At 34.1% G+C, this 27,125-nt stretch overlaps 1 protein-coding gene across 2 annotated transcripts in view; it reads right to left on the bottom strand.

The window, feature by feature from the left end:
• RFX3 (regulatory factor X3) overlaps nucleotides 1–27,125 on the bottom strand; it is a gene marked incomplete at its 5' end in the record, with an annotated part of 51,883 nt that overhangs the window by 8,198 nt on the left and 16,560 nt on the right. For both annotated transcript variants that reach the window (XM_084278167.1, XM_084278168.1), the window contains 8 exons: nucleotides 2,939–3,093; nucleotides 3,643–3,758; nucleotides 5,625–5,737; nucleotides 6,980–7,101; nucleotides 9,802–9,921; nucleotides 10,468–10,649; nucleotides 15,219–15,293; nucleotides 26,227–26,485. In XM_084278167.1, the coding sequence (XP_084134293.1) occupies nucleotides 2,939–3,093; nucleotides 3,643–3,758; nucleotides 5,625–5,737; nucleotides 6,980–7,101; nucleotides 9,802–9,921; nucleotides 10,468–10,649; nucleotides 15,219–15,293; nucleotides 26,227–26,485 (1,142 nt within the window). The remainder of the gene's footprint in view (nucleotides 1–2,938; nucleotides 3,094–3,642; nucleotides 3,759–5,624; nucleotides 5,738–6,979; nucleotides 7,102–9,801; nucleotides 9,922–10,467; nucleotides 10,650–15,218; nucleotides 15,294–26,226; nucleotides 26,486–27,125) is intronic.

The raw sequence follows: 27,125 nt of genomic DNA, 5'->3' as shown, positions 1-27,125 counted from the left end.
AGCTACCAATAGAAAGGTTGGGAGAGAGACTGTTTACCAGGGAGTGTAATGATAGGACAAGGGGTAATGGCTTCAAGCTGAAAGAGGGTGGGTTTAGATTAGATTTTAAGAAGAAATTCCTTATTATGAGGGTAGTGAGGCACTGGAACAGGTTGCCCAGAGTGGTTGTGGAAGCCCCATCCCTGGAAGTGTTTAAGATCAGGTTGGATTGGGCTTTGGGCAATCTGGTGTAGTTAAGATGTCCCTGCTTATGGCAGCAGGGTTGGAACTAGATATCTTTCATGTCCCTTCCATCGCAAAGCACTCTATCATTCTATGATGATTTGGATAAGCATGTAAAAGCTTGAGTTCTCACCTGAAAATATGCTGACCTGTAAATCTCATAAAAACAAGGCTTTACAGTCTTTTAAGTACTTTAAACTTTTGTCTGCCTTGAATGGTGTAATATGATGTGTGGAATAAAATTATGTGGAAATATGTTCAGCGTAAATTCTCCAGCTATTATAGAAACTACCTCATGGACAAGTTTGTTACTGTTCTTTCTGTCACCTGTGAGAATGTAAAAAATCCATTCTGATAGCTCTGGTCTGTTGCCAAAGACACTAGACAACTGTGGCCTTTATTCCTGATTCAAATGGGTAGCATTTTACTTTTCTTAGGAGAAGTAATTTTGCTGTTTTATACACAGCAATTCTTCATTCTTTCTGTGGATGCTGAAAATTTTACCTGATGAATCTAACACTGAGGTTAAAAATAAAGCAATTTTTCCTCAATGGTATTTTTTTTTCTACTCCTGTATTACGTTTCACACAACTGAGTAGCACAGTTAACATTTTTCTAGAAGAAAAACACTGAAAATGTGAACTTGAAAAAGAGCATTTCCAATAGTAACATTTTTTTCCTATTTTGACCAGCTGCTGTAAATATATTTCCATATATTCAGGAAAAAAAAATTATACACATGCCTTTGATGAAGTATTCAGAGTTCCCTTTCCTCTACAGACTCCAAACTTTCCTATAAACTGCTGTATTCCCACAGAAGATCATGAATTTGTCTATCTCACACAGATCCAGTATTGTCATAGTTATTCATTAAGCACAAACATAAGCCTTCCTCCTCATCTTTTGTAATGGCTGGTGGTATTTTAACTCAAAAGCAGGAATTAAAAAGCCTACTAATACTTGAAATATTTAATAGTGAAAAAAGAACTTGTATGGACCATGATTACAGGAAACTGACTAGAAAAAACTATTTAGTTAGCGGGTCCTAAAGATAAAAACAAAAAAATACATTAGCTGCCTTCCAAATGTAGTTCAGTGGGTGGATATTTGAGCAGAAAAACCACGGGACTGTTCACCAAATAGAGACAGAACTCCTCTGGGATAAATTTGTCATGGGATCAGATGATGTGTCTGCATCAAGTCACCTGATAATCATCCCATAAACTATAAATGTCAAATACACTATCAATTATTCAAATTTGACTGGTAACTATAAAAAAATAGAGATTGCCAGGCTGTGAAGAAGCAAGTCCAAAGCAAGGTGAAAAGCAGGTTTGATGAAAATCTATGTCTGCACCACCTTCATATTTAGAAAATAATGTGCTATTGGAAGACAGATTTCTAATTCAACCTATTAAATGTAATTTAATTTGTGGGGATTTTTAATTATTGCCTATTTGCTTGTGATAGACATGATTCTCTAAAATCAACATCCTACCTACTTACACTGTCATTAGATAGAAAGGTAAAACATCAAATATAAACAATGTAAACTAACTTATACTAGTAATGGTTCTCAATAATAGCGTATGTTAAGGTAAAATTGTAAATGCCAACCTTCAGATTTTACTTACTTCCAGTTCCAATTTTTTGTTGGCTTCATTACTAAAACCTAATTTTATTTCCCTGACAAGCAAAAAGTCAATAAAAATTTTCTGCAAGGTAATGCCTACAAGTTTTCCTATGGAGCACTTATTACTGCTGGAGCCACTGTAGCAGAAGAGGTGTTCACTGCATAATAAAATAACTTTGTTAGCTGCAAAGGTACCTAAGGTCAATTTTTTTTTTTAATATTAATCCAACTTTACAAACTGACTACTGTTTTTTCTTGGAAAAGATTTAAAAGGAGGAGTTACAAAGTTTATAGTAGGTCGTTAACATTTTTTCATGGTATTTAGCCCAGTATATATGAGAACATTAAAGCTTTATAAAGGAGTTCAACTTTCTTCATGTAAATTCATTTTTTACCAATAATAGCCATAAAATTACAACTGGGGCAATGAGGGATTCTAATACAATTAATTTGGAAAAAAAAAAAAGAAAAAGTGATGCTCTTGGTAATGGTTGAATAGCCAGACACTGTTTTCTTCATGAAGGATTTATGACAGAAAGAACTGTAGATTGGAATTATAAATTGGACTAAAAATTTCTGACATAATTTTTCATTGCTTCAACAGTCCTTGAATTTTATTTCATTAGTCAGTGACAAGAAGCAAACAAAAAAACCTGTCCTAAAATGGAATGAAAAAGATCTGACACACTTTTTTTCAGTCTAATCAAAGATTAGTGTGTAATATTTAAACTAAATTTAGAGAATTTAGTGTAAGGACTGTTTGAAATTAGTGCGTATTGGCTTAAGGCCACAGGACTTATATCTAAGCCTATCAGGGTAAAAAAAGAAATCATTTTTACCAGAAAATGTAACACACAGAGAAAGAGTTACCTTTAATATAAAAATATATCTTGAAATCTAGATCTTCTAACTGCATATAATTTTAAAATACAAAACATACATCAACTCTCACCACAACTTCCTATTCAACAAAATTAAGGATAAATGATACCAATACTTTCCTAACTTTCAAATTTATTCCTAAAGCTGCATAGACACACATGCACAAAAATCTTTACAAAGTATTTCAGATGTTCAACTTACTAGGAATAGGTCTAAGGACGTCAGGAATGAGAATCTCCACCAAAGCCTGGTACATCACATGGTCACAGTTACACATCCATTTCAAAATAGATTCATTCTTGCACAGAGTAATCAGCTTTGCTTTTGGAAGTCGACTTTCTATTTCACTCAGATTGCTGATGTGAAAAAACGTGGCGAACAAGTAAATGATAATGTATTTACAGCAGGTAAAAACCTGTGATCAACACTAAAATGTATTATTTTATAAAGATACTGTAGTTGTCTCAACTACACGGAAGAGAACTTCTTTACACATGATGTCACATAGAAATGGATTTAAAATATGCCTCCATAGCTCTGCTACAGCTGAGAAATTATGCAGAGGTATGAATGATCCTTGTGTCTGAAATGAACTGGGTAGAATACTGGGAGAAGACACCTTTACTGTAGTTATCCAAGCAATGAAAAATATGGATGACACAATTGTTTCAAGACTCCACTTTGGCATAAAACTAGCCTATACAAAAATGGCAGACAAAAAAAATTTAAGTTGAAAAACTAGCATATAAAATATTACTCTGCAGGTAAAACCAGTAAGATGATTTATTATTATTACTACTACTACTATTATTATTATTAGTAGTAATAGTAGTAGTAGTAATAGTAGTATACACGTGTATTATATCATTATGAAAAGCAGTAAGCAAAGTGAAACGTTTACTGACCTGGGTTCAGTAACAGTAGTGCCATCAGGTGGAGCAGAGGGAGAATAGCGCCAGAAAGTTTGCCACAATTTTTCTATCAGGCTGAATTGGAGATTCACAACAACATCTAGTATTGCCTGAGAAAATAAAACACAAGCACAGATTTTCTTCTACCTGGCTTCCCACTGGCCCCCAACTTTTTTTTTCCTTCCTTATGTAGTGGAGCAGTGGTAAACTGTACATTTCTTAAGTTATAAATAATACCTGGTTTAATACCTTTGATATCAAGAAATTATTCAGCACTATAAACTGGTGTGCACAGAGACCTGAGTAAGGTCAAGTGCACATCCATAAGTGAGCATGGCCTGTGGAAACATATCAGAGAAATTCACCCAAAGACAGTATTTAATGCTACTGCAAACACAAGGGAAACCTGTCATTTTATTCATTTTCATAACTCAGTAGAGCTTTGAAATCACCTTCAAATATAATTTTAAAAGAGCAATTGTTCAATATCAAATGTGCCTTAAATGTCTCAGTTTATTTAAAATGAGGGAACAGTTACTGCTTTTCATATAGAAAAAAAGAAATTACAATTTAACTTGATTCACATTTCCTAATGACAGAACCAAAGATCTGATATATGATCTGAAGTCTAGTTCATCTAGCATTCTGAAAACATACAAAACCCTACATTTGATTCTCAGCATCTATCATATATTATATTTTTCCCCTGTAAAGGCGACCATCAAGTAAAAGCTTTTTACTAATATCCTTTCCAATTACATAAGCAAAGTATTTTGGGAGAAAGTCACTGTGGTGGGTTGACCCTGGCTGGAGGCCACGTGCCCACCATAGCCACCTCCACTGCCCTCCTCAGCTGGACACGGGTGAGAAGATCTAACAAAAGCCTCATGGGTTGAGGTAAGGACCGGGAGAGATCATTCAGCAGTTGCAGTCATGGGCAAAACAGACTCAACATGGAATAAAATGCACCTACATTTGTTACCAAATCAAAACAGAAATAAAACTAAATCTTCAAACATCTTCCTCCACCCCTCCCATCTTCTTGGGCTCAACTTTATTTATGATTTCTCTACTTCCTCCCCCTGAGCAGCACAGGGGTACAGGGAATAGGGGCTGCAGTCAGCTCATCATACGTTGTCTCTGCTGCTCCTTCCTTCTCAGGGGGAGGTCTCCTCATACTCTTATCCTGCTCCAGTGTGGGGTCCCTCTCATGTGAGACAATCCTCCATGAACTTCTCCAAAATAAGGCCTTTCCTTAGGTTGCAATTCTTCATTAACTGATCCAGCATGGGTACTTTCCAAGAGGTGCAGTCCCTCAGGACCAGACTACACTGGTGTGGGTCTCCCATGGGGTCACAAGTCCTGTCAAGGCAAGCCTGCTCGAGCATGGGTTTCTCTCTGCAAGGGCCCACAGCTCCTGCCAGAAACCTGCTCCAGTGTGGGCTTCCCATGGGGACACAGAGTCCTTCAGGTGTCTCCACCTGCTCCAGCATAGGGTCCTCCATAGACTGCAGGTAGCATCTCTCTCTGCTGCAGGTCAGGCTGCAGGGAAATCTCTCCTCTAACACCTAGAGCATCTCTTCCCTGTCCTTCTTCAGTGACTTTGGTATCTGCAAAGTTCCTAACATCATTTCATTCCTTTCTCTGGCCACAAAAATCCCCAACTGCCATTCATTTGGGTTTTTTTTTTCTTCTTAAATATGTTACCACAGAAGCACTACCACTGCTGCTGACTAGGTTGGCTTTGGTCAGCAGTGGGTCAGTCTTGGAGTTGGCTGGTATTATCTCTGTTAGATCTAGGGGAAGCTTCTAGCAGCTTCTTGCAGAAGTCACCCCTGCAGCATTCCCCCCCTACCACACAACTCAAAAGTGTCACATACCATTAACATGGCTGCAATATATTTGGCATTGCTCTCTTGTATTGAACTTTACAAGAAGTGATGAACTTAAAAATATAAATGGTTTATAGAAAATACCTCACAGTGCTCTCGATAAAGACTCTGCAGTGATTTGATGTCCTCAAAGGTAGTACCATCTGGTAGAGAAGATATTTCAACTTCTCCAAACTCTGGAAGTACTCGAGATGCATCTGTTTCCATGACAACATAATGAAAGAGGGCCGTTGTGAACAGTGCCAATTACAATATGATTATGAAAAAATATAAAGACGTTACAAATACATACAAATTTCGAAAGGTCATAAAGTTCAAAGAGAAAGGTCTTTCATAATGGCTGTATGTTAAAATCACAAACAAATACAGCCAGCATTTTTTAATTTAAAAAAAAGAAAAAAGCAAAATTATTCTTGAAGACATTAAAAGATGACATGTACATACTGCACCTATCTGGAAAAGCTAACACACACATTTTCAGAATTTTACAGGATGAAGGAAAGCACCCATGACAGTGGATGAGAGATTGATCCATGAATACTTTTTTCTTATTCAACTGAAGTGTTTCTATGTAGACAAGTATGATGGGGCTTAGCAAAGTCAATATACATTTTTATTTGAAACTTACTAAATTTTCAAGCAGACCCAATATGTGCTTTTACTATTTGTCACAATTGTTTCCAAGAGACAAGGTTATATAATAAGAGAAAAATGCTGGACTGAAAGGTACCTGTAAAGGAAGCTTTAAGATTTTAATTCTTCCCTTATGCTCCCAATGACTTAAGTAACAGAGAAGTTATGCCAAAGGATTTAGTACTTGCTAAACCTTCTGTAATAACACATCTGGAGAGTCTACATAAACAAATAACTAACCAACTCTGACTTGTTTACATTACTGAGAATATATACTGGATCAATGAATCCACGACTTGGATGTCATTAAAAATGAACTTTGGGGTTCTAGTTGAAAGCACTTGGCTCTTTCCACTTACAGTACTGCAGAACACGTTCAAAACAACCCACTGAATGGGTACCCTGCAATAGAAATGCAACACCACTACCCTCCCCCTCCCTGGCGCATGAAATAAAATGCACTGTAATGCACACGCAGGGAACAGCTTTGACCATAGGAATTTCAATATGCGTATCTAATATAACTTTGCACAGCAACTGCATCGTGAATTATATAATATTAAATATATCACACAAATACAGAATTTACTTATTTGTTCCTTTTAAACTTCCATAATGCATATTAAAAATTACACAAAGTTCACAACACAGAACATGTAATTTAATTGTGTTTTTCTTCTGTTGTAAGACTTTTAAAGAGGGCATGACACCTTTAGAAGCAACTATTGTACTTATGTGGCTTGATATTCACAGTGATAATAAAGTTCATGCTTATTTATTCAGCAATTTAAAACCTGCTTTCATACCTAAAAACTGTTGATGATGTTGACTTTGGGCAATTACAGTTTGTTCAACAGATGTGCCTGTCTGTTGACCACTTCCTGTGAAGCCATCTGCAACTCCATCCACTTTCTGCATAGGCTTATACCTACAAAAATACAAAGTACAAAATTACCCTTTCTGTTCAGTTCAGATCCTCCAGTCTATGTTTGCTCTGATTTCTCCATCTCAAAATAAATTTTTGAGGAAAAGTAACAAAAATAATTTATATATTTTTATTTATTTTGACATTATTTAATTGAAGCCCAGAACAAAATCTGAACATGAACAAACAAGAACACTATTCAAGTCAGGCAACTAAAAAAGGTGCATGACTGAAGAAATAAAGAAAAATTATCTATAGAATACATTCAGACTACAATCTTTGCCAAAAAGGACTAGAAGCGTTTATCCAATCAGATGTGTCTGACAGGTATGGTAGTACAACTATACAAAAAAGGTATTCAATTTAGCACTGATTTAAAGGACAAAATAAACATTAGAAAGTTGGAGAAAGAGCAGTATTACCATAATCCTTGAAATCATAATACTCAGTCCTTTAGTTATTTCTTAATAAATTCTGCTAGAATTCTTCAATACACTAGGATAACCATTATAAAAACATGACAGACATATATCAAACAATGAAATTAAATGCTAAGCATGTTCTGCAAATGTGGAAAAAATCTTACTTAAAAAATATCAGTTTACTTTTCAAATTGTGCACTGAGAGTTATAAGTCAAGCCATTTTCATATTTAGCATTTCTTTTTTCTCTGAAGCCTTCTGAGGGCTACAAAAGAGAAGCATAGCTCAGTTTCCATTAAAATTATCAAAAAAATATACATTTCATCATGTGGAATAAAGCTTGACTTTGTGCAACCAAAGAGATTAGTCTAAAATTAAGAAATATGGCTATAAAGAGAGAATAATGGACCAAAGTCCATTAAAGAATGCTGGATGCCAGAGGGTGGCTGTAATGAAGCAAACTGGCTACATTGTGGAATAATTTGTTAAATCTTTTTCTAAAATGACTACTATTAATCAGCACATTCCAATGAGACAAAAATGTTCTAGAATCATCACACTTGGCTTTCAAAAGCCCTGTTTCTATAAGAATATTTTGCAGTTTTCTGGTCTAGATCAGTAGAAGTATGCTATAGTGGCTCATTAGTTACCATTTTTCAATGTATCTTTCATGATACACAGAGAACATACAATATGCGTTTTTCACAGTGCAAATGTCAAAGTCTAGCTAACTTCTTAAGCTCTGTATTTATTTTATTTAGAATTCTGGGATTTTTGAAAGACAGAAAATACTTTACAGTGATCTGTGTGCCCAGAATTAGGGGATGAACAAAGATCCTCAGAACTACTTTCTGAACGATACTTCCTCAGCACTACTACGTGAACAACACTTCTATTTCTAGGGTATCCCTCCAGATTTCAAGAGTGTTAAGTGATCAGCATGCCTTTTGCCTACAAAGACAAGAAGGTAAGTCATGTAAGTTCCTGAGCAAAGAGAAGAAGCTTCATCTAGAAAGGTATATTAGGACAGATACTTTAATGGATTTACTAACAAAGTCATTGTTATTATTAAGATAATAGCACAGCAGCCTTTTCTGCAGTTGATATTGCAGATAGACTTCCACTTGTCTCTTTTTCCTATTATTCATCCATGTGATTCTGAGCATGCATGAAAGAAATCTGTAAATGAATGAGCTTGGGTGGATAAAAATAAGTTTGCTTGGAGGTTTTCTATGTAATTATCATCTCTTCCTACCTGCGATCATCCTGCAATGATTTTCCGAACAAGTATTTTCTTAATGATCATATTGGAAGACATCTCATGCCCAGAACAAGAGAGTGAAGAACATGTGCCCTTACCATGAATGTGTATTTCATTTTGTAACTATTTCTGGAACTAGATAGTGAAATAATTTCAGATTGAAATTATTGAAATTCAGATTGAAATAATTTCAGATTGAAATTATTCTGTGTTTCTAGCTGAAGTTTGAAGTTTGCTTTCTACATCCCTTTTGTGTCCAAGGCTACAAAATACGGTTAGGAAACTATATCAAAGCGTTCATTCAATTGGATTTTTTTTTGGTCAAGATGCTTGACATGCTGCTACCTATAAGTTTATGGGAAGCTGTGAGAACAATCAAGGAAAAATTAATTTCAAAAGTTCTTCTGAATTCCATTTTTGACCAAAAATTTTTCTGTTCAAGATGGTGAATTTCTCATATGCATATTCACAGATTCTTTCACCACCAGTGTGTAGCCCTTCGCGGTCACTGTGCCACTGTATTCAAATACTTCCAAACTTTCACAGGTTCTCAGAAACTACAGATGCTGAGGGAAAATACTTTATGAGCAATCAATTTGCAGGCAAACCATTATGGTCACATTAAGTCTTCACAGGGAGAGGAAATAAACACTAAACTGAATTTAATCATAAGCTCTCTTATTAGCAACTTAAACAAAAAATTATATTAGTAGTGAAAAAAAAAAGCAAAACTTGAAATTTGAGCTCTTACTGCTTTTCTTCAGCTTGAGGAATAAAAGCTCAAAGCAGTTAAGTCTGTTCATATCATATCTGCTTTATTATTATTTTTGAAAATCTATGGCAATTCCTAGGCATGTGATACCTAGCTTCAGTGACAGCAACTGGATATGTAACTTATATTTCGCATAGCAGAGAAACTGAACAAAAATGACAATAAAATTTCAACTTCTCTATGTAAGGATAAGTAAGGCTTTATGACACAGAAATATTCATAAGTAATCATGCACATTTCACACTCTACCTCTGTTTCTGCTGCATGGGTTGTTGCCTCATAGCCATATATTGCATGTCCTCTTGTAGTCGATTAAGAGGAGAGTCTGGTTTGACACGAATCCCATAGTAATGATATTTGGAGTTCCCCCTTTATAAGAGAGTAAGAATTAAAAGAACAGTGTAACTCATTTTATGCATCTATATTACATTTACTCTACAATTTACAATGACTAGAAAATAATTCCCACAAATCAGCCCCAATTATCCTGTAATACCTTTTTCACACAGGTGCCATTTTACCAGCTTTTGGCAATTAATTCACTCTCTTAAACAGGTAGTATCCAGCACTTTAACTTGTAACACACTTTTATAAAGAAAAATAAAATGCAAATAAATGCATTGTATCCAGTTATGGAGAAAGACAATCCATAATAATTCCTAAAAAACAAGCTATATTTTATTTGACTGATAAAAAGCTGCAGCATATCAAAATGTTAAACACATAAACAAACCCAGAAAAAGTAAAGCAGTATCTGAAAAAGCATAAAACTGTTTAAAATTAATAGACAGAACTCACAGAAAACCAGTAATATTTAAATACAGATTTTATTTATATTTTGCTAGCAGACAAGTTTCTTAATGATAATTATTACTTGTACTTTCAATTATAGTTTAAGATTTCATTAACACAAACCTAGTTCCAAGTCTTCTGGTCCGTAATCCCATGAAGATTGACCGTATGAGTTTTCCAAAGGAAGCAGCATTGACTGGATCCAACTTGTGTTCCTGACAATGACGCAAGTAATGGTTGTAAAGGGTGCTTCTTGGAAGGCTCACTCCTTCTGCAGTTTCATAGTTGTCTAATAGCCATTGAAGCTATATCACATTAAAAAAAAAGCAAAAAGAAAAAATTATTAGGTTATTAAAAATATCTTAGCCATCCAGCATTATCTTAGGACCATTTTAAAACCTTCAAGTACATTAAGCAAACAATTATTTCCTTCTTTAGTGACTCCTTAAATGCTATCTATACCACAGTGCTTTAGGATCTTCAGAATCATCAGGAAATAGCAGAACTCATTGCACTTGTGACCTCAGATAAGTGTCCACTTCTTACAGTATTTTGGATTCAGTACCCCATACCAATATTTGATAATGGTTTCTATGCTTGGGAGACAAACTGTTAGCACTGCAAAGAAATAAAGTAATCATGAATATAATTCACACAAATTGCAGAAAACAACCCCCTTGGTCTAACAACAGTTACTGCATTTATAAGCCTGGACTATTATACTGTTTTTCTTTGACCAGTGTTAAGAAACATTACCATACCTAACTGAATTTTTAACTCTCAGATAAAAAAAAGAAAAAAGACTACTCCATATAAGTCAAGGAACAACCTAGTTATCATTGAAAATTATTGGTAAATAAAGCATTAGGGGTACAATTCCTTTCAAATGTAGCCTGTTTGCCATTGACTTCCAGGGGAAACAGGAGATTATTGGAAAAATATTAATCTTTTCAGGTAATTGTCTTAAGAATTATTAGAAATGTGCCAGAAAAACTTTTTATGTAACATCATTGGACTACTACACACTCACAAAACACCTCCAGTTATCACTAATACACAAAAACTAAAAAGGACAACTGAATACTCCTAGATTTAACATTATAGGAGAATGATAAAATATATAAGAAATGAGTTGAGAATACATTTAAATTCCATTGTTTTAATTTTTGATATGCTAGTATGTTCCTTATCTTTTGCCAGTACTTGCCACATATTCAGCTCTCTGAATTTTCACTTTAGAAACAGCTTGAATGCTTCACAAATTTAATTTTCTCCTTGAGTTTTATTTCTTTGTTTTACTAGGTATTGATAGCAAAATAGTAGAGTGTGAATATTCAAGCTTGCTAGGATCAGAGATCTCACCAAAAGTCTGAATTTAATTTAATCATGCAAAAATGCAAAAATGCAGACTGAGGACATTGTGTCTTCAAGTCTTAGACAAAATCTTATACTCTGATAAGATAGATATTCACACAGTTGTGTCAAGTTTGTAGTCCAATGAAGCAGCAACTAGTGGAACCAAAACACAGATTAAATAACAACAAAAGATGTGCCATTTATTCCTTTGCAGAATTATTCTGTTAAAGTAGTGCACAATTTCTGTTTCATCAATGTTCAGTGTAACTTATCATGCAAAGAACACAAATACTTTAATGTGCAACAGCTACAAAATGTTTCAGTCCTGACCTTTTCATCACAAACCTGATCTGTATGAAAGTACAGATGATAACAAATACACTGTGGCTGTTTTAGCCACAGTGAGAAATTCACCAATACAAATGTAAAAACTTTACAACAAAATTTACTCTAGATCATTCAAACACCATTTCCATACTTGCTTTTTATTGAAAACATAATTTTTCTATGTTTCTTGAACATAAGCCTTAGTAAAATACACAAAAGCAAATCTCAATTTGCAGGTAAATGTGCATTTCAAATATACAAAATTAAAAAGTACAATTAATCATCATTATATCAGTTATCATATCATTATTTTTAAAGTCTTAACATTCACAAGTACTTCCAAATTGAGCATATTTCATTTTGAAATAAAGCTGAAGAAAAAGTATAATCATAAACACTACCTTTGATATGAGTGTACTGAACTTATTTCATTAATGACCTGGCCTAAAGCTATCTAGGCTCAGAAACAAAGGTAATTATATCTTTCAACTGTTGCTTTTTATCTATATTTAAAATACATTATTAAATCTATATTTATAGTATACAGATTTATATAACATTTGTCATATATTATTAAATCTGTGATATAATCAGAACAGATATGGAATATGAAGTATTTCTGTTTCCCCCAGAGAGAACTTTCTCAATCCAAACAGACTAATTATTTTTGAGTTAAATTCTTTATGTAGCATTATAGATTATTTTCTTCCAGCGCACTTCATTAACAATACAAATTTCTAAGAGATGTTATTTCAACCATTATTCAACCAACTTGCATTATTTAACCCAAAATTAAAAACAAATCAAAAGATAAGTGCGATATAAGAATATTTGCTCCTTGAAGTAATTACTTTGTAGCAAAAGCTTGAAGTCATCATTTGCTAGATCACTAGATTATAGCCTGGAAGAAAAAGAGCAGTTAATATATGATTTTAAATGTAAATTTACTTTCAAACATTATAAAACTATAAACAATGTAAAAAAAAAAAAGTCATAAACATCTTTCTCCCAAAATGGCCTATAATTCTAAAACTAAGCTCTTCAGGTTTGAATCCCGGGTTTTTAATTCATAGTACTGAGGATACTGTATGGGTATGATGGGTAAAAGTATGAAATGTTTACACAGTTATATTGACTGTGACTTCAATTATGCTGCAATGTTTATAAAACATTTCATTATCAACTAATTAAGTCAATCTCATGCAGAAATAAATCAGAAAATGGGAGAAATTACAAGCTGCTTCGAATGAGCACACATGAATTTAAGAAAAAAACACCCAAACAATAGAAAAGCTCATAGAGGGCAAAAATCCCAATCCCAAACCTAACATTTTCACACAAATTAATCTATCATCTGAAAAACAAAAGTTATTAAATACACAGTTTAGAATTCTATTGCAAATCCTATTAAACCCATTTATTTTAATAAATGCCAAACCACACCATTAGAAGTCCAATGAAGAACAGTTGAAAGATATAAAGACTAAATCTACACTTAAACTTCTCCCATACTGCTCAAGTTTCAAGACAAGAAGCTTTATTTTAAAAATAAGCAAAACATCCAGTAGGTTTGATCTAGATTGTTAATTTCTTCCAAAAGGCTATGAAAGACTTACTGCCACAAAAATATGCACAAGGATCATTTTATTTCTCCCCCCACCAAGATATGACCCTATTAGAAAAATTTTGAAAAACCCATCACACTCAAGGAAGGAATATTATGCTAAGAATTAACAGTTGGACATGTATCTTTTTATTAGTAACAGATTTTGAACACTGCATAGCACTAGGAATGAGTGGAAGAGATTACTGGGGCACAGCTGATTCTCTGGTTTTATACCAAATTTCTGGACTTCATAGTAAGATTATATACAGTCTTGTCAACAGTTTGAGTTCCAAGTCTTAACGTAAGTTTCTGGTACTTTGTAAAAAAAAAAGTTAGGCTTCTTTTAAAAACTATATCTAAAGAATAACTTTTATTTTATCTATTGATATTTATTATTATTTAAATAATATGTGACGCTATCTTATCTTCAAAATTGTAAACAGCCAAGGTAGAATCGAAAAGTCCAGTATAATGTTTTGTATAATCTTTTCTAATACAATTTTCATATTTCAATTCTGGCATTTTCTGAAGAAAAAAAGTTTGCTTAGAATTTCCACAAAGCAATTTGCTTTGACATAATCAGACCATTATATAAAAAATCCAATCACCTAACCTGCTAAAATATGCATTTTTAATTTGAATTCTGAGAGACAGCCTCTACCACCATATTCTTACATTAAGACCAAAACCAAAATTTAAATTTTTTTGGTAAAACAATAAAGAATTTGTATTTATAAAATTACTAAAGCTGATAAAGAAAAAAGAGGTAAGAGGAATGCAAACTAATAAACATGGCAAAATTATGAAATACAAAACCACAAATACGAACAGAATAAAACCCCCTCAAGAATGAGTAGCATCTTACAAAGCAATATTATTACTTATATAGTAAGCTTAAAATTAACTCAGGGACCTTTTATTTTAAAGTTACATAAAATGGATTTATCACTATATTTGGAGATTATGTTTTTACCCAAATATATTTTAGTTTTGTATACGGAAATTATTTAGCTGTAAGATCTGTTGAGGAAGATCAAAGCAAAAGGCAGCTGAATAAGACATATTCTTGAGTAGTTCAAATTAAGATAATGTTTTCAATTTTTTTCCCAGGTCACAAGGATCTTTAGGATTCTTAAGTAATTTCATAATAATTTATCTACTCAGAATAAATGAAGAAACATCTAAAAATTAATCTCAAGTTATAATTTAGGCATGCTGTTTGTTTCTTCGCTTCCTCTTCACATACCCCAAAATTAATAACTTTTTTCTTTGTAGACAACTTTCTTGAAAATGTCAAAAACCTGCTGATTTAGAATTATTTGATATTTACACCACAATCTGCAAAACAGTCAAATGTGTTAACTTAACACAGGTGTAAAGCATAGGAGACAGGTAACACTCTGCAATATACCATAAAGACATTTCATCTGACAAAATAAAGCCATGGGAGATGTAGAAGATTACAAGCAATCAAGATGAGAAGATTAAGAGCAAAAAGTAGTAATAAAATAAAACAAACATTTAGAGGCAGGCTAAGCATGCAGAACAAGCAAGAAAGAGTGTATGTGAAGAAGAGACAACTTACATGGCTGTTGAGAAGAGAGCTTCTGTGAGTGGACAGACCATCAGACTTTTGCAGTGTCTCAATCGCCATTTCAATCTGATAATAGATGTCATTAAAAAAAGGACTCAAGACAAGATAGTAAAAAAGCCTGATCAGAGAAGTTTTGACAGATTGCTTATAGATCAACAGAAATGCCTACTTTATTCCTGGGTAGGACTAGGAATACTAGGGTTCTAATAAAAGGCCTCCTTGCAGAGCCTCAGTGAACGCAAATGATCCCAGTGAGGTCAGAAAGGGATTTTGCTTCCATTTATGCTATAGAATCACACCCATAAGGTCCATTTTACCTTCTACTCTGCACAGGAAATTATATTAGTAGATTTACCAGTGAGCTGGACGAAACAAAAATAACACTAATTGATTAAAAATATAATTAATAAAAATAAAAAATATATAAATTTTTAGAATAAAAAAATTTAAGAAATGCTGCCTCCATATAATTTCCCTGTTGCCATATCAGAAAGAGATATGCATAGCTTGCAATGAGAATTGAATCAGAAACAAACTTCAGCTCTGGGAGTCACGGAATCAAATCCCAAATGGAAATAATTCAGGAAGTTTTCTAGCATTAGCTTCACTGGGACAGGCCATCACGCTTTGAACATCCCCAGCTACCAAAGTAAATGTAAAGTCAGGAGTTATACAGACTTCAGGATGTAGCCTTTGAACACAGATTTTTAACAATAATTCTGCCAAGTACAAGGAAAAGAAAATACAGCACTACTAAAACACAAAGTAGCGTTTCTTCAAATGCACAAATACTCACATCCATTCCCATTATTTTCTTTTTCAGTATCAATGGTTATTTTGATCAGTTCAATAATAAAAACATTATAGGAAAAAAAATTAGAACCTAACTGTAATTTAACTGAGGACCTAGAATACCAAAACCAATGATGAAAATGATGGAGACAATGGGATGTGCAGTAAGAAAAGGCATACAATTGATTAGCTACATTAAATGGGCAAAATGAAAGCAATGGAAACCACCACTAATACTTTTAAAGACACTCATCATTCTCTGTATAGACATTTTTAATGAGCCCTCCCTATCCTTGGAGGGAGGATACAAGTGACAAGTATTTTACTGCAATAATGGTAAGGAATCACTTCTTGTATCTCTCTTAAAACTGTTTAATATCAGCTATATAAGCCTTTCTATAAAACGTACCTTATTTAAAATACACAACTACTATGTAAGAAAACTTACGGGTTTTTTTTTTATATATTCTGATTTCTTCTTCCCTGAGTGGAAAATACTATGAAATCAAGGTATACAATCACACAGGAAAGACCAAATTTTAAAAGCATATTGCATGATACAAACTATGAGTTTAAAACATAATCATAGTAAGGTCAACTTAGTATATACCACAGCCATAGAATTCCCCTTTTGATTATACTGCTACAAACAATGAAGACCAATTTGGGTTTTTTTTGTCATTTGGGGGATTTTTCTTGCTGTAATTTCTTGCAGATGTAGATTTCACCAGTAGCCACTGAAGACAATAAACCTGTGTTCACTTGCAGTACACATATAATCCAAGCAGTGCTGGTCACCACTAAAACATGTTGATTACTTCACCAAGCTTAGAAAGATATGTGACCTATATTTAAAATGAGTCTTCATCATATTTTACTACGACAAGCTTCTCAAGAAGAAGAAAAATTGTTCTCACAATTTATTCATTATTTTATTTTATTCATTATTTCTAGTCAAAATTTTGATAACATTAACCTTCATCTTTATGTGACAGATGGAACTGTTGGAGAGGGTTCAGAGGAAGGCCATGAAGAGGATTACAGGGCTGGAGCACCTGCCCTACGAAGAGAGGCTGAGGGAGTTGGGCTTGTTCAGCCTGGAGAAGAGAAGGCTGTGGGGGGACCTCATTGCAGCCTTCCAGTACCTGAAGGGAGCTTATAAGCAGGAGGGGGATTCAACTTTTTAAAAGGATAGACAATGGCAGGACAAGGGGGAATGGATTAAAGCTAAAGGAAGGAAGGTTTAATTTAGATATTAGGGGGAAGTTTTTTACAGAGAGAGTGGTGAGGTGCTGGAACAGGCTACCCAGAGAAGTAGTGGATGCCCTGTCGCTGGAAGTGTTCAGGGCCAGCTTGGATGGCGCCCTGGGCAACCTTGTGTAAATCTAGGCCTGAGGTTGGTGGCCCTGCCTGTGTCAGGGGGGTTGGAGGTCTATGATCCTTGGGGTCCCTTCCAACCCATGCCATTCTAGGACTCTATGATATGTATCTCTGTAATAGCAGAAGCCCTGCTTCCTATGTAGGCTATACAATCACTTCTGTATTTTTTGAGCATAAATTTGTCTGATTTCAAGACAGATTTTTTAGATGCTGCCCTTTCTAAACTTCCCCTTTCTAAAATTTTCCAGCTACCTTGTTTCCTGAGTACATTAGTGTTCCTCAGGGCTTAATTCTAGGGCCAGTTCTGTTCAATACATTTATCAGTGTTCTGGAAGCAGGAGCTGAGTGCACCACGAGCATGTTTGTTGATGATACCAAAGTGGGAGGTGATGTTGACTTTCTGAAGGAATGAGAGGACTTGCAGAGGGACAGATAGATCGGAGCACTGAGCAATGAACAGTGACATGAAAGTGACAAGATGAAGTGATGCATTTTGCACTGGGGACAGATTAACACTGAGGATTGGGAGAGGAGTGGCTCGAGAGCAGTCCTGCAGAGAGGAATTCAGGTTGCTGGCTGTCAGCAGCTCAACATGAGCCAGCAGTGTGCCCTTGTCCTGGTTCCAGTTGAACCACGGTACCCTGGCAGCCAAGAGGGCAAACTGCATCCTGGGATACATCAAACACAGCATAAACAGATGGTCAAACGAGGGAATTGTTCCATTGTATTCAGACATATTGCAGCTTCACCTGGAGTACTGGTGTTCAGTGTGAGGCCCCACCATTTAAGAAGGATGTCAAGGTCCTTAAATACATCTGCCTGAGAGCAAAAATGCTGGTGAAAAGGGCTGGAAGGCACATCCTGTGAGGGGCAGCAAAGGGCTTTGGGTTTGTCTAGTTTGGAGAAAAAGAGTCTAAAGTGTAACCTTATGGTTCCCTGCAGCTTCTTGAGGAGGGGATGTGGACAGGGAGGTGCTGAGTATTTCTGCATGGGATCCAGTGATAGGATGCCTGAGAATAGTTCAAAACGGTGTGAGGGGAGGATTAGACTGGACATTAGGAAGCATTTTCTTTCCAAGGTTGTGGTCAAACTCTGGAACCCACTTCCAAGAGAGGTGGTTGATGCCCTGAGCCTGACAGTATTTAAGAGGCATTTGATCAACGCCCTTAACACCATGCATTAACTTCTGGTCAGCACTGAAGTGGTCAAGCAGTTAGGCCACACTATGGTCATGGGTCCCTTCTGGCTGAAATATTCTATTTTATTTTAATCTGTTATGCTAGGTTTTGGGTTTTCATGATGATCTACATGACACAGAGTGCTACATGTATGGGAAGTAACAGCTACCTGAGTAAAAAGTTGTTTATATGAAGGATCTGTTCCTTGAGGCTTTGAAGTTCTAAGTTTTGGCTGGGTTTTACTTAGTTCTAGAAAAACGAAACATAACGTCATCACTATTCAAAACAGCATTTAAGCCCATACCCAGATGAATTACTTCAGTAATGCAGTAGGTCTTATTATGATCTTTTGTGGAAAGAATATGAAAATAATTTTAACATTTAAAGTTATATTCTACATAAAGACAAAATGAAGGCTGAAACCCCTGCATTTTTAGCAATAAGCACAAATAACTACATATATATCTGAAATTCTAAATGACAAGAATCACATGTTCACTTCTTTGAATATGTGATCAGTCTTACATTTCCCTAATTCTTCTTTTAGCAAGACTAAAACAATTATTTATTAAAATCTTCTGACTGATAACTGAAATGTGTGCTATAACTCCCACTGAACTCCAAATAAACCATGTTAAATGTTACAAACTGTATGTCATTCCTACCAGTAGTGTATAGCAATATAAAAATGAGCGGACGCTATGAAAAATATGATTGTAAACTTCTTCAATTTACTTTGCTTCTCAACTAAAATACTGCCTTATACCCTGACACAACTATTAATGATTAAGGGTGTTTCTCCAGGCCTAAAAAATTCAAGTTTCATTCCAGTAAATGCATCTGGATTCCTACAATGTTTAGTCATTATGTGGTCTACTAATTTGGAAGTTATTAACTGTTTCTGCTAGTCTATGTCATTGTATTCATTAGCATATTACCAGATAAATAAATTATACATAATAGTCTCAGATATGTATAGCACAGACATAGTAAATACTTATCCTAAACTCAGAAAAACCCCACATTCTTCTTAAGAAGAAAGAAATAGTACTTCTCCATGATTCAACTAATTAACAGAAAGCATTTATAGTAAATTGTTCTAAAGGAGGTCAGGATAGAAAGAAAGAATCCACAGAAGTTTAAGCCCTGAAGTTTTGCGATTAATCTATATATACTACAATTTATTTTCTTTATCTAGTTGCATCTGCAAACCCCACTCCACCAGCAACAAAGCAGGTGTCTTTCGGTGGCATTTTAAAATCCACATGTCATGTTCAAATAAGATAGCTCATGTCTATTATCACCCATTCACAATGCCTTTTTGTACTTACAAATGTTTGCCCTTTTAGATTTTAAAGGAAGTAAAATTCTAATGGGCTTTTCATTACATGCTCCATTATGAAGGACTTACTAATTCACTGTATGTGTACAAGAAAGATTAATTTGCAACAGCTAGTTAAGTCCAACTGTGCTTACCTAAATAAGGTGTATACACATCAGGAACTAACCTGAAGTTAAAGGACGCATGGACTCAGGTTTTTTGAAAATGTGATGGTTTTGCTCCTCTAGGATGCCACAAATGAAGTATTTATGTTGCTTTCAATTCTGTTTCAGAACAGAATATTCCTGTGTGTTGTATTGTTTTCTGAAACTTATGCTAGAGGGTTGTGTTAGGCAGCATACAAACTTGTTCAGGAAAAAAGAAGCCTGAAAATGAAATAATATTGGCCACACCAAAAGAACTCAGGTCTAGCCTTTACAGCAGGAAGAATTAAAGGATCTGCGTACAGCACCTGTGAATAGGCTCTATGAGCAGAATATCAAAAGAATGAAATAGTACTCTGAAGACAGAAATACACTTTTTAAAGTCTGTTGGAAAGAAATGGTACTATCCAGAAAGAGAAGTACAAAAAAAGATGTAAAACAAGCATGGTATTTTACATATGCTGGCCTGGAAAGAATGCTGATAGATCTTAAAATCTTAGAAATACACTTTTTTTTTTTCCCCCTAAGATGGATTAATTTGTAAATATAACATCCAAGTTTAATGTACATAAGAGTTACTGGTCAAAACACCTTCAGCAAATGCACACCTCCAGTAGTCTGCATCTGTATAAGGTGTGCATACTGACTACTGAATTTAATATGTTCTCTAGTGATTACAAATATATAGTCAACATGGTGGGGGGAGGAGAAGCACATTTAATAGTCACAGTCCAGAAAAATTAAAAAATATTTGGATTTCAGGTCAGATTACTTTCTTCTTCCCAAATTTTCAAATGATACATCACTGCTCACGTTTATGTTCCTTGATATATGTTCTCAAGTGTATGGTCACACTGACCAATTCACCCTTTCTCCCTTTGATCATCCAGTTATTTGTATAACTCATTTCTATTACAGACGTCTTTAGATTATAAACTTTTTTCCTTGTGGTTATTTTCCCCATATTTAGTACAAAAAAAGAAAGGAAAACAAAAAACCCACAAACAAAGAAACCTTTGTCAAGCCAATTATAAGGACTTCTAGAACACATAGTACCTAGCACTGGAAAACAGGTGGAAACACATTGAACTTAACATCAGAAAATCAGAATTGAGAAACTAAAAAGGAAATTTTAGTTCAGATGATTATTAAAACCAGACTTGAAAATATTTATAGCAAGACAGACCTAAAGAGAGGTAGAGTGGGTATTTTAGAGCAAATATGTATTTAATTAAAAAAAAAATGCAGTCCTTTAGATAAGTGATGCGTTTATGCAATTGACATTCAGACTGTTGTGAGAACATCAGTGGCATTCAACTTATGCCTTATCAAATATGGATGCATCATGTATGCATCTTATGCCTTGTCAAATAAAATTATTTAACAAAAATTCTTCATGGCTTCACATATACTGATTTGTAATAGGATTTAAAAAATTAGGTTTCCTACTTTTTTTTGTCAGTAACTGGATGCTATATTGGAATAAACTGAGTTTCCAACAACTCTACATCTTGATTTCTGATACATCAATACCAGAGTAATTGAATGACTATTCAATTGCCCAAACTGTAAGTGTCCTAAGGCACTACAGGGTTTTTATGCAGAAAACATATGCAAAGCCAACAACTGAAAGTGAAGCCAGACTGTAGGAGAAGAGAAACAGGTGAAGTCAGAATGCAGGGTAAGTGCATTTGATCATAGCAGGGTCATTATCCCTTCTGCACTCATTCCTTGCTTTGTGAAAAGGACATGGCCTCAAATCAAGACATTACAGTGTAGCATTAAGACACTCTACAGGGCAGAGTGCCCCACAGTGCACTCACACTGCTAGCCTGAAACCTCTGGAAGACAGAGGGAGAAGCCATGACACTCCACAGCTCTGAAGGAGAAATGAAAGCAGGAAGAAAAGTTTTGGAAGCTGAAGTTGATAAAAGCACAAGATATTCTAAAGTTCTCACCTTTCCAGCCAATTCTTAACACATCATTTTTCTTTTTGTTTTAGTGGTAGTAGTGATTAATATTTCTTATGGCTTATTTAAAGCCAAAAAATATTATTTGCCTTTTGTATCTATAAATCGGTGCTTTTTTCACAAAGGATATCACTGTACTCAGCTGCAGAAGTCATAAATAAATGTCTTGCCAGTATAAGACCAGATGACTTAATAATACTCTGTAGCATAAAAATCTGTGCATCTTTGATTTAATCAGAAATGGTCTGTTGTGCAAAGATGGATCCAGCTAAATAAAAATAAAAAGTAAACTTGGGGAATGGAGGGAGAGGAAAAAGCTCCTCTATCGAGAAAGGGATTAATAAATGTCATTTCAAATCTCTTTTCTAAATTAAAACCCCTCCACCTTTAATTGACCATCTAAAACTCTGTTACATTTTGTTCTTACAATAATTATACTTCCACTAAAATTATATTATCAGGATATGGTATTTACACTACTATTTCTTGTTCTCCCTCCATTATTACACATTTTGTGTAGGTACGACAAATTTTGCACACTGTGTTTACTAACAGAAATAATAATTTGTGGTGATACATTCTATACATACTAATTTTGCTTTTATTTTCCTACACATTTCAATTTGCACTGAAACAGGATACATTTCTGCAACAGCATGGGTAGAGACCTCCTATGGCTGGTGATGACTAATGAATGACCGCTTTAATTGCAGATCAGCCATAAAACTTATCAGAAAACAAGACTGAGAGATGGGAGCCTCTCACTGGTCGATACGTACACATAACATATTTATTACTACAAACTATGAATTTCTTAACATTGTGGTGTTACAAAATATGTTCGTTAGATCATCCTGTTTTACCACAAGAACAGTCCTTAAACATAAAAAGCGCAAGGTGACTTTGATGTCATTATTAATATGACAATCCAATTTTCTAGTCTCTTAAATATAGCTGCCACTTTAATGATAACTGCTGATAAACAAAACATATACTCTTTCATGCAGGTTTCAACATGCATATCTATAAGTAACTTCTGGTTCAACACAATCACAATTCATTCTTGACCAATCCACATATATTCACATGAAAATGGTCATTTTTGAACAGTTTATCTACCTAGTGCTTTACATACAGGGTCTTATAATCTGAATGCCTTTCTGTTTTAGTGAAAAAAACCCTTTTTTTGAGTAGATAGAGAAGTAGTTTAATAGGCCAGCAGGGGATAGAATGGGAAGAAGCAATGAAATCAATGGAAATTAAATCACTAAAGAAAGAGCTAACAAATGTTCTTCATGCATACTAACACAAACTACTATTGTGCATATGTTGGAATATTTCTGATTGTACACAGTTGTTAATATTTTGGCTATAAAAACACTGCTATTGCCTGATACAGCTTAAGCAGGACAGCTTTCTTGTATGATTGACAGAAATGACAATGAATGAAATGTTGCAAACAAAATACTAGCTATTAAACACAAAACAGAACTTGGAATTATATTAAACCATAAAGAAAATAAATTGAAGATACACTTAAAAAAAAAATCTGTGAGTCTCTTTTATTGAGTTCTGTGTAAACCAAATAGCATACCTGATGAAACGTACATTAGATTTTCACATTTCATTTACCCAATACAGTTAATAAAATTGACTTAGTCTACACATTTGACTAACTTGAAACTGCTCTGTTAAGCTACATATATTAGAAATAGATAACATCAATAATGCAATTATCTTATTACAAAAGTTATTGAATTTGATGACAAGGGGACAACCAATGCCTCCATATAAAAATTCTCCAAACTAATTTAAAATTTTGAAATATTTTCTGAGTATTATGACAGGAAATAATAGTCTGCACAAGAATGAAAAAACTTGTAAATTCACAGATGAAACTAGCTCTACCTATCCAATGTGCAATTAAAAAAAAATATTACATTGGTGTATTTTGCATGGTTCAATTTGCTGTCTAGTAAAATTAAAAAAGACTTCGCTACAGTTTAAGCTGAACCTTTTGTGTTTCAACTGACTCTTCAATATTTCAGCTGAACCATACACACCAAAAACCTAAACTAAAAAATATAAAATCATGTTGTGTCCCACTTCCTTAGCAAGAAATATATTTCTAATGTCTCGCACTTACAGATCTATACTATACAAAATAAACAGCACCTTAAGAAATGGAGGAAATCATTTTAATGTTTAAATGCCAATTTAATAATTGAAATTAAATTAGTTGTATTTTTTCTGTTCCTAAAGGCAATTTGATACAGCAGTGTTGAGGTTACTTGGAGCTGTTTTAATGACACATGAAGCAAGGAAAAGATGTTGTTGAAAGTATGAATCTCAGATTTTATTGAATTTTGGCAATTTTCATTTCTAATTTTGGAAAAAATTTAGACAGTTTTTAATTTGAAAAGCATAGCATGGAGTTTTGATATCATTCAAATAATTCTAGGATATCCAACTTCAAATTAAGTCTACTACTCTTCATTTGTGTTTACTGGATGCACTTAAGACTTACTTCATTTCATATTCTGTGACACATTTATACCCACTGAACTCAGTTGTCAGTGAATAAAACAAAACTTACAGCAAAACACAAAAATTAATTTGATCTTATTTACTTCAGGAAAAAACAAGCATGATCTGTTAAGGAGGCAGTATTTTTATGCAACTGCAGAACAATTCAGAACAACTAAGAAAACACAGGGATATCATTGCTATCTAAGTATTTAAAGAAGCATCACTTAAAATTTCATGCCATGTAGACCTATTCCTGATTTCTGCCTATAGAAAACTATTTGTTTTGCCTGTGCTTGGCAATCAGTCAGGCGAAAAATTTCATCAACTATCTTCCAAATAAGTAAAATGAGTACTTTAAAAGGAAAAAAAGAAAGGAGTTAAAGTCTTGATTTTAAGTAAACAAATCTGAAAGGGGAATGCCTCTCTTTTCAGAAACTCCATTTTTCTATTAACGTAAAATACAGGCAAATGTTAATATACATTTTTTGATTTTGTTACTCAAATATAAAATTTTCTGTTGCTAGCTGAAAGCTCCTACTATGTTATAGATATTTATATAATCGATGAATTATGGCTCTTTATACTTTTTATTCTGAGAAAATAATAATGAATATTTTTAGATGTAATTTTTTTTATATTGTACAAAACTTTTGTATTTATCCACACTGAACACCTTAAGAATCAAAATAAGGAGATTTGATCAGATCATCTATATTATCCAATGCAACTGTAAACATTAATCATAATTACAAAAAAGAGTATTAGATTTTTACTCATTACATTGGTATCTAAAAATAAAATATCACAGTTTCATTGCCCATTTGGGTACTGATATATTTTTATTATTGATACTTCATGTCCTTTACTGAATTTTTCAACTCTTTTGACTCTGTAATTTCACAATTCTTTTTCCTATTACTTCAAAATCTCTACAACCAGACCAGAATACACTGGAGAATTAGGTGGAAGCAGTCATCAGGGGTATGTAGCAAAGCTAGACTAGGCATAAACCCATTTTCCTAATTGAAATAATGGCTGATTAAGCTCTTATGGGAAAGTTTTGGCTTTAAGCGTCCACAGTATAATTTAGCACATTTGTAACAGAATTTATCTTCCCATAGCATTGTAGGACATTTCCACAATGAACTTTTAATCTGAAATAGGCTTTAGAGACACACTAAAGAAGAGTAAGAATAAAGTGTTAAAAGGGAGTATCTCAGATTTCTAAACAATTGGAAATATTCTGAAATAAGCTACCAAAGCTTCGCTATTATCAAGCAAACATATTGAATGAATGCTAGGACGTTACAGATGCGTATCTGTAACTTACATTAAAAGAGGTTGTTTTAGTTCCCAACCTGATAAACATTCAGCTTAACCAAACTATTGTATGAATATTCCCTAAGCATTCACTGATATTATTGGAATGCAAAAATGTCACCTATGAAATGTAAATATTCATAAGCTGCCGGGGAACGGTCTGCCTTCATTTTTAAGTTTTCACAGTATCTTAGTCTAGTATCTTAACAAAAAGCACCATGCAGCACTTATTCTAACACCGTAATATTACTATACATCCTGTCACAAAAACTGTCAGTCTGCAAGAGCATCTCAGTGACTAAGAAACTAGTCTTCAAAGATTTTGCATCAGTCTGAAGTACTTACTGTTGCTGGGGATGCCCGCGTTGTATGAGTCACTGAATGACCAGAATTTTCCATTGAATTGCCAATCAGATAGGTCCCTCCTGAGCTGCTAATGAGTTGTCCTCCTGTGACACCCATCTGAATCCCTCCAGTGCCCACCATGCTATGAGACGAGACCACTGTTGTCACCTGTGCAGAACTTCCTTGAGTATCAAAATAATTTCCACCAGTGTTCTGACTGTACATCTGGGTTTCTGAGTAAGGGTAAGTTGTTGATCGGCTTCAAGAAAAGGAAAGAAAAGAAAAATTAATTATTGGTATTGTTCATTTAGCCAATGGAAATTTTACAATTACATATATATACAATAGCTATAACCAAGTTAAAAAAGATTGGCAAACAATCCCTGTCTCCTCAGAGACTAACATTTCACCAAGTCAAAGCACGAAATATCTAATTCAGTGACTATGTTAAACCACGTATCCACCAAGCCTTACAGAAAAATTTGTCTGTCTTACCTGAAGATAAGTATGATACACATTCATCTAATTATTAATATATTGCAAAGAAATTTATAAAGCTGTTTAAATGTTTTTTTAATCTGAGAATAAAATTTTTAACTTTAGTCAGGTGTTGTATATTTTGCATATTGTTCATGTGGCAAAACTGCAAACTATTCATACAAATGTCAGCCAAGAGAGTCCATTGTTTAAGAATACTATGTAATCTATTGCCTTCAAATCCATTAAAGATCTGGTCGGAAGCCTGAAACTTTGAGTTCACTGGTATTATGGGAAATGCAGTTATTCTTATAAGGCAAACTAAAAATTCAACCTGAATTGATGTTATGATAAAAATGCATTTACGAAGTAAAAACCAAAACACAACTACAACTTGTAAAAAGGTCACACAGATGAATGAA

This window comes from Gallinula chloropus (assembly GCF_964237585.1).
Source record: "Gallinula chloropus genome assembly, chromosome: Z".
Lineage (NCBI taxonomy): Eukaryota > Metazoa > Chordata > Aves > Gruiformes > Rallidae > Gallinula > Gallinula chloropus.
This window is presented reverse-complemented; position numbering and strand designations above follow the sequence as displayed.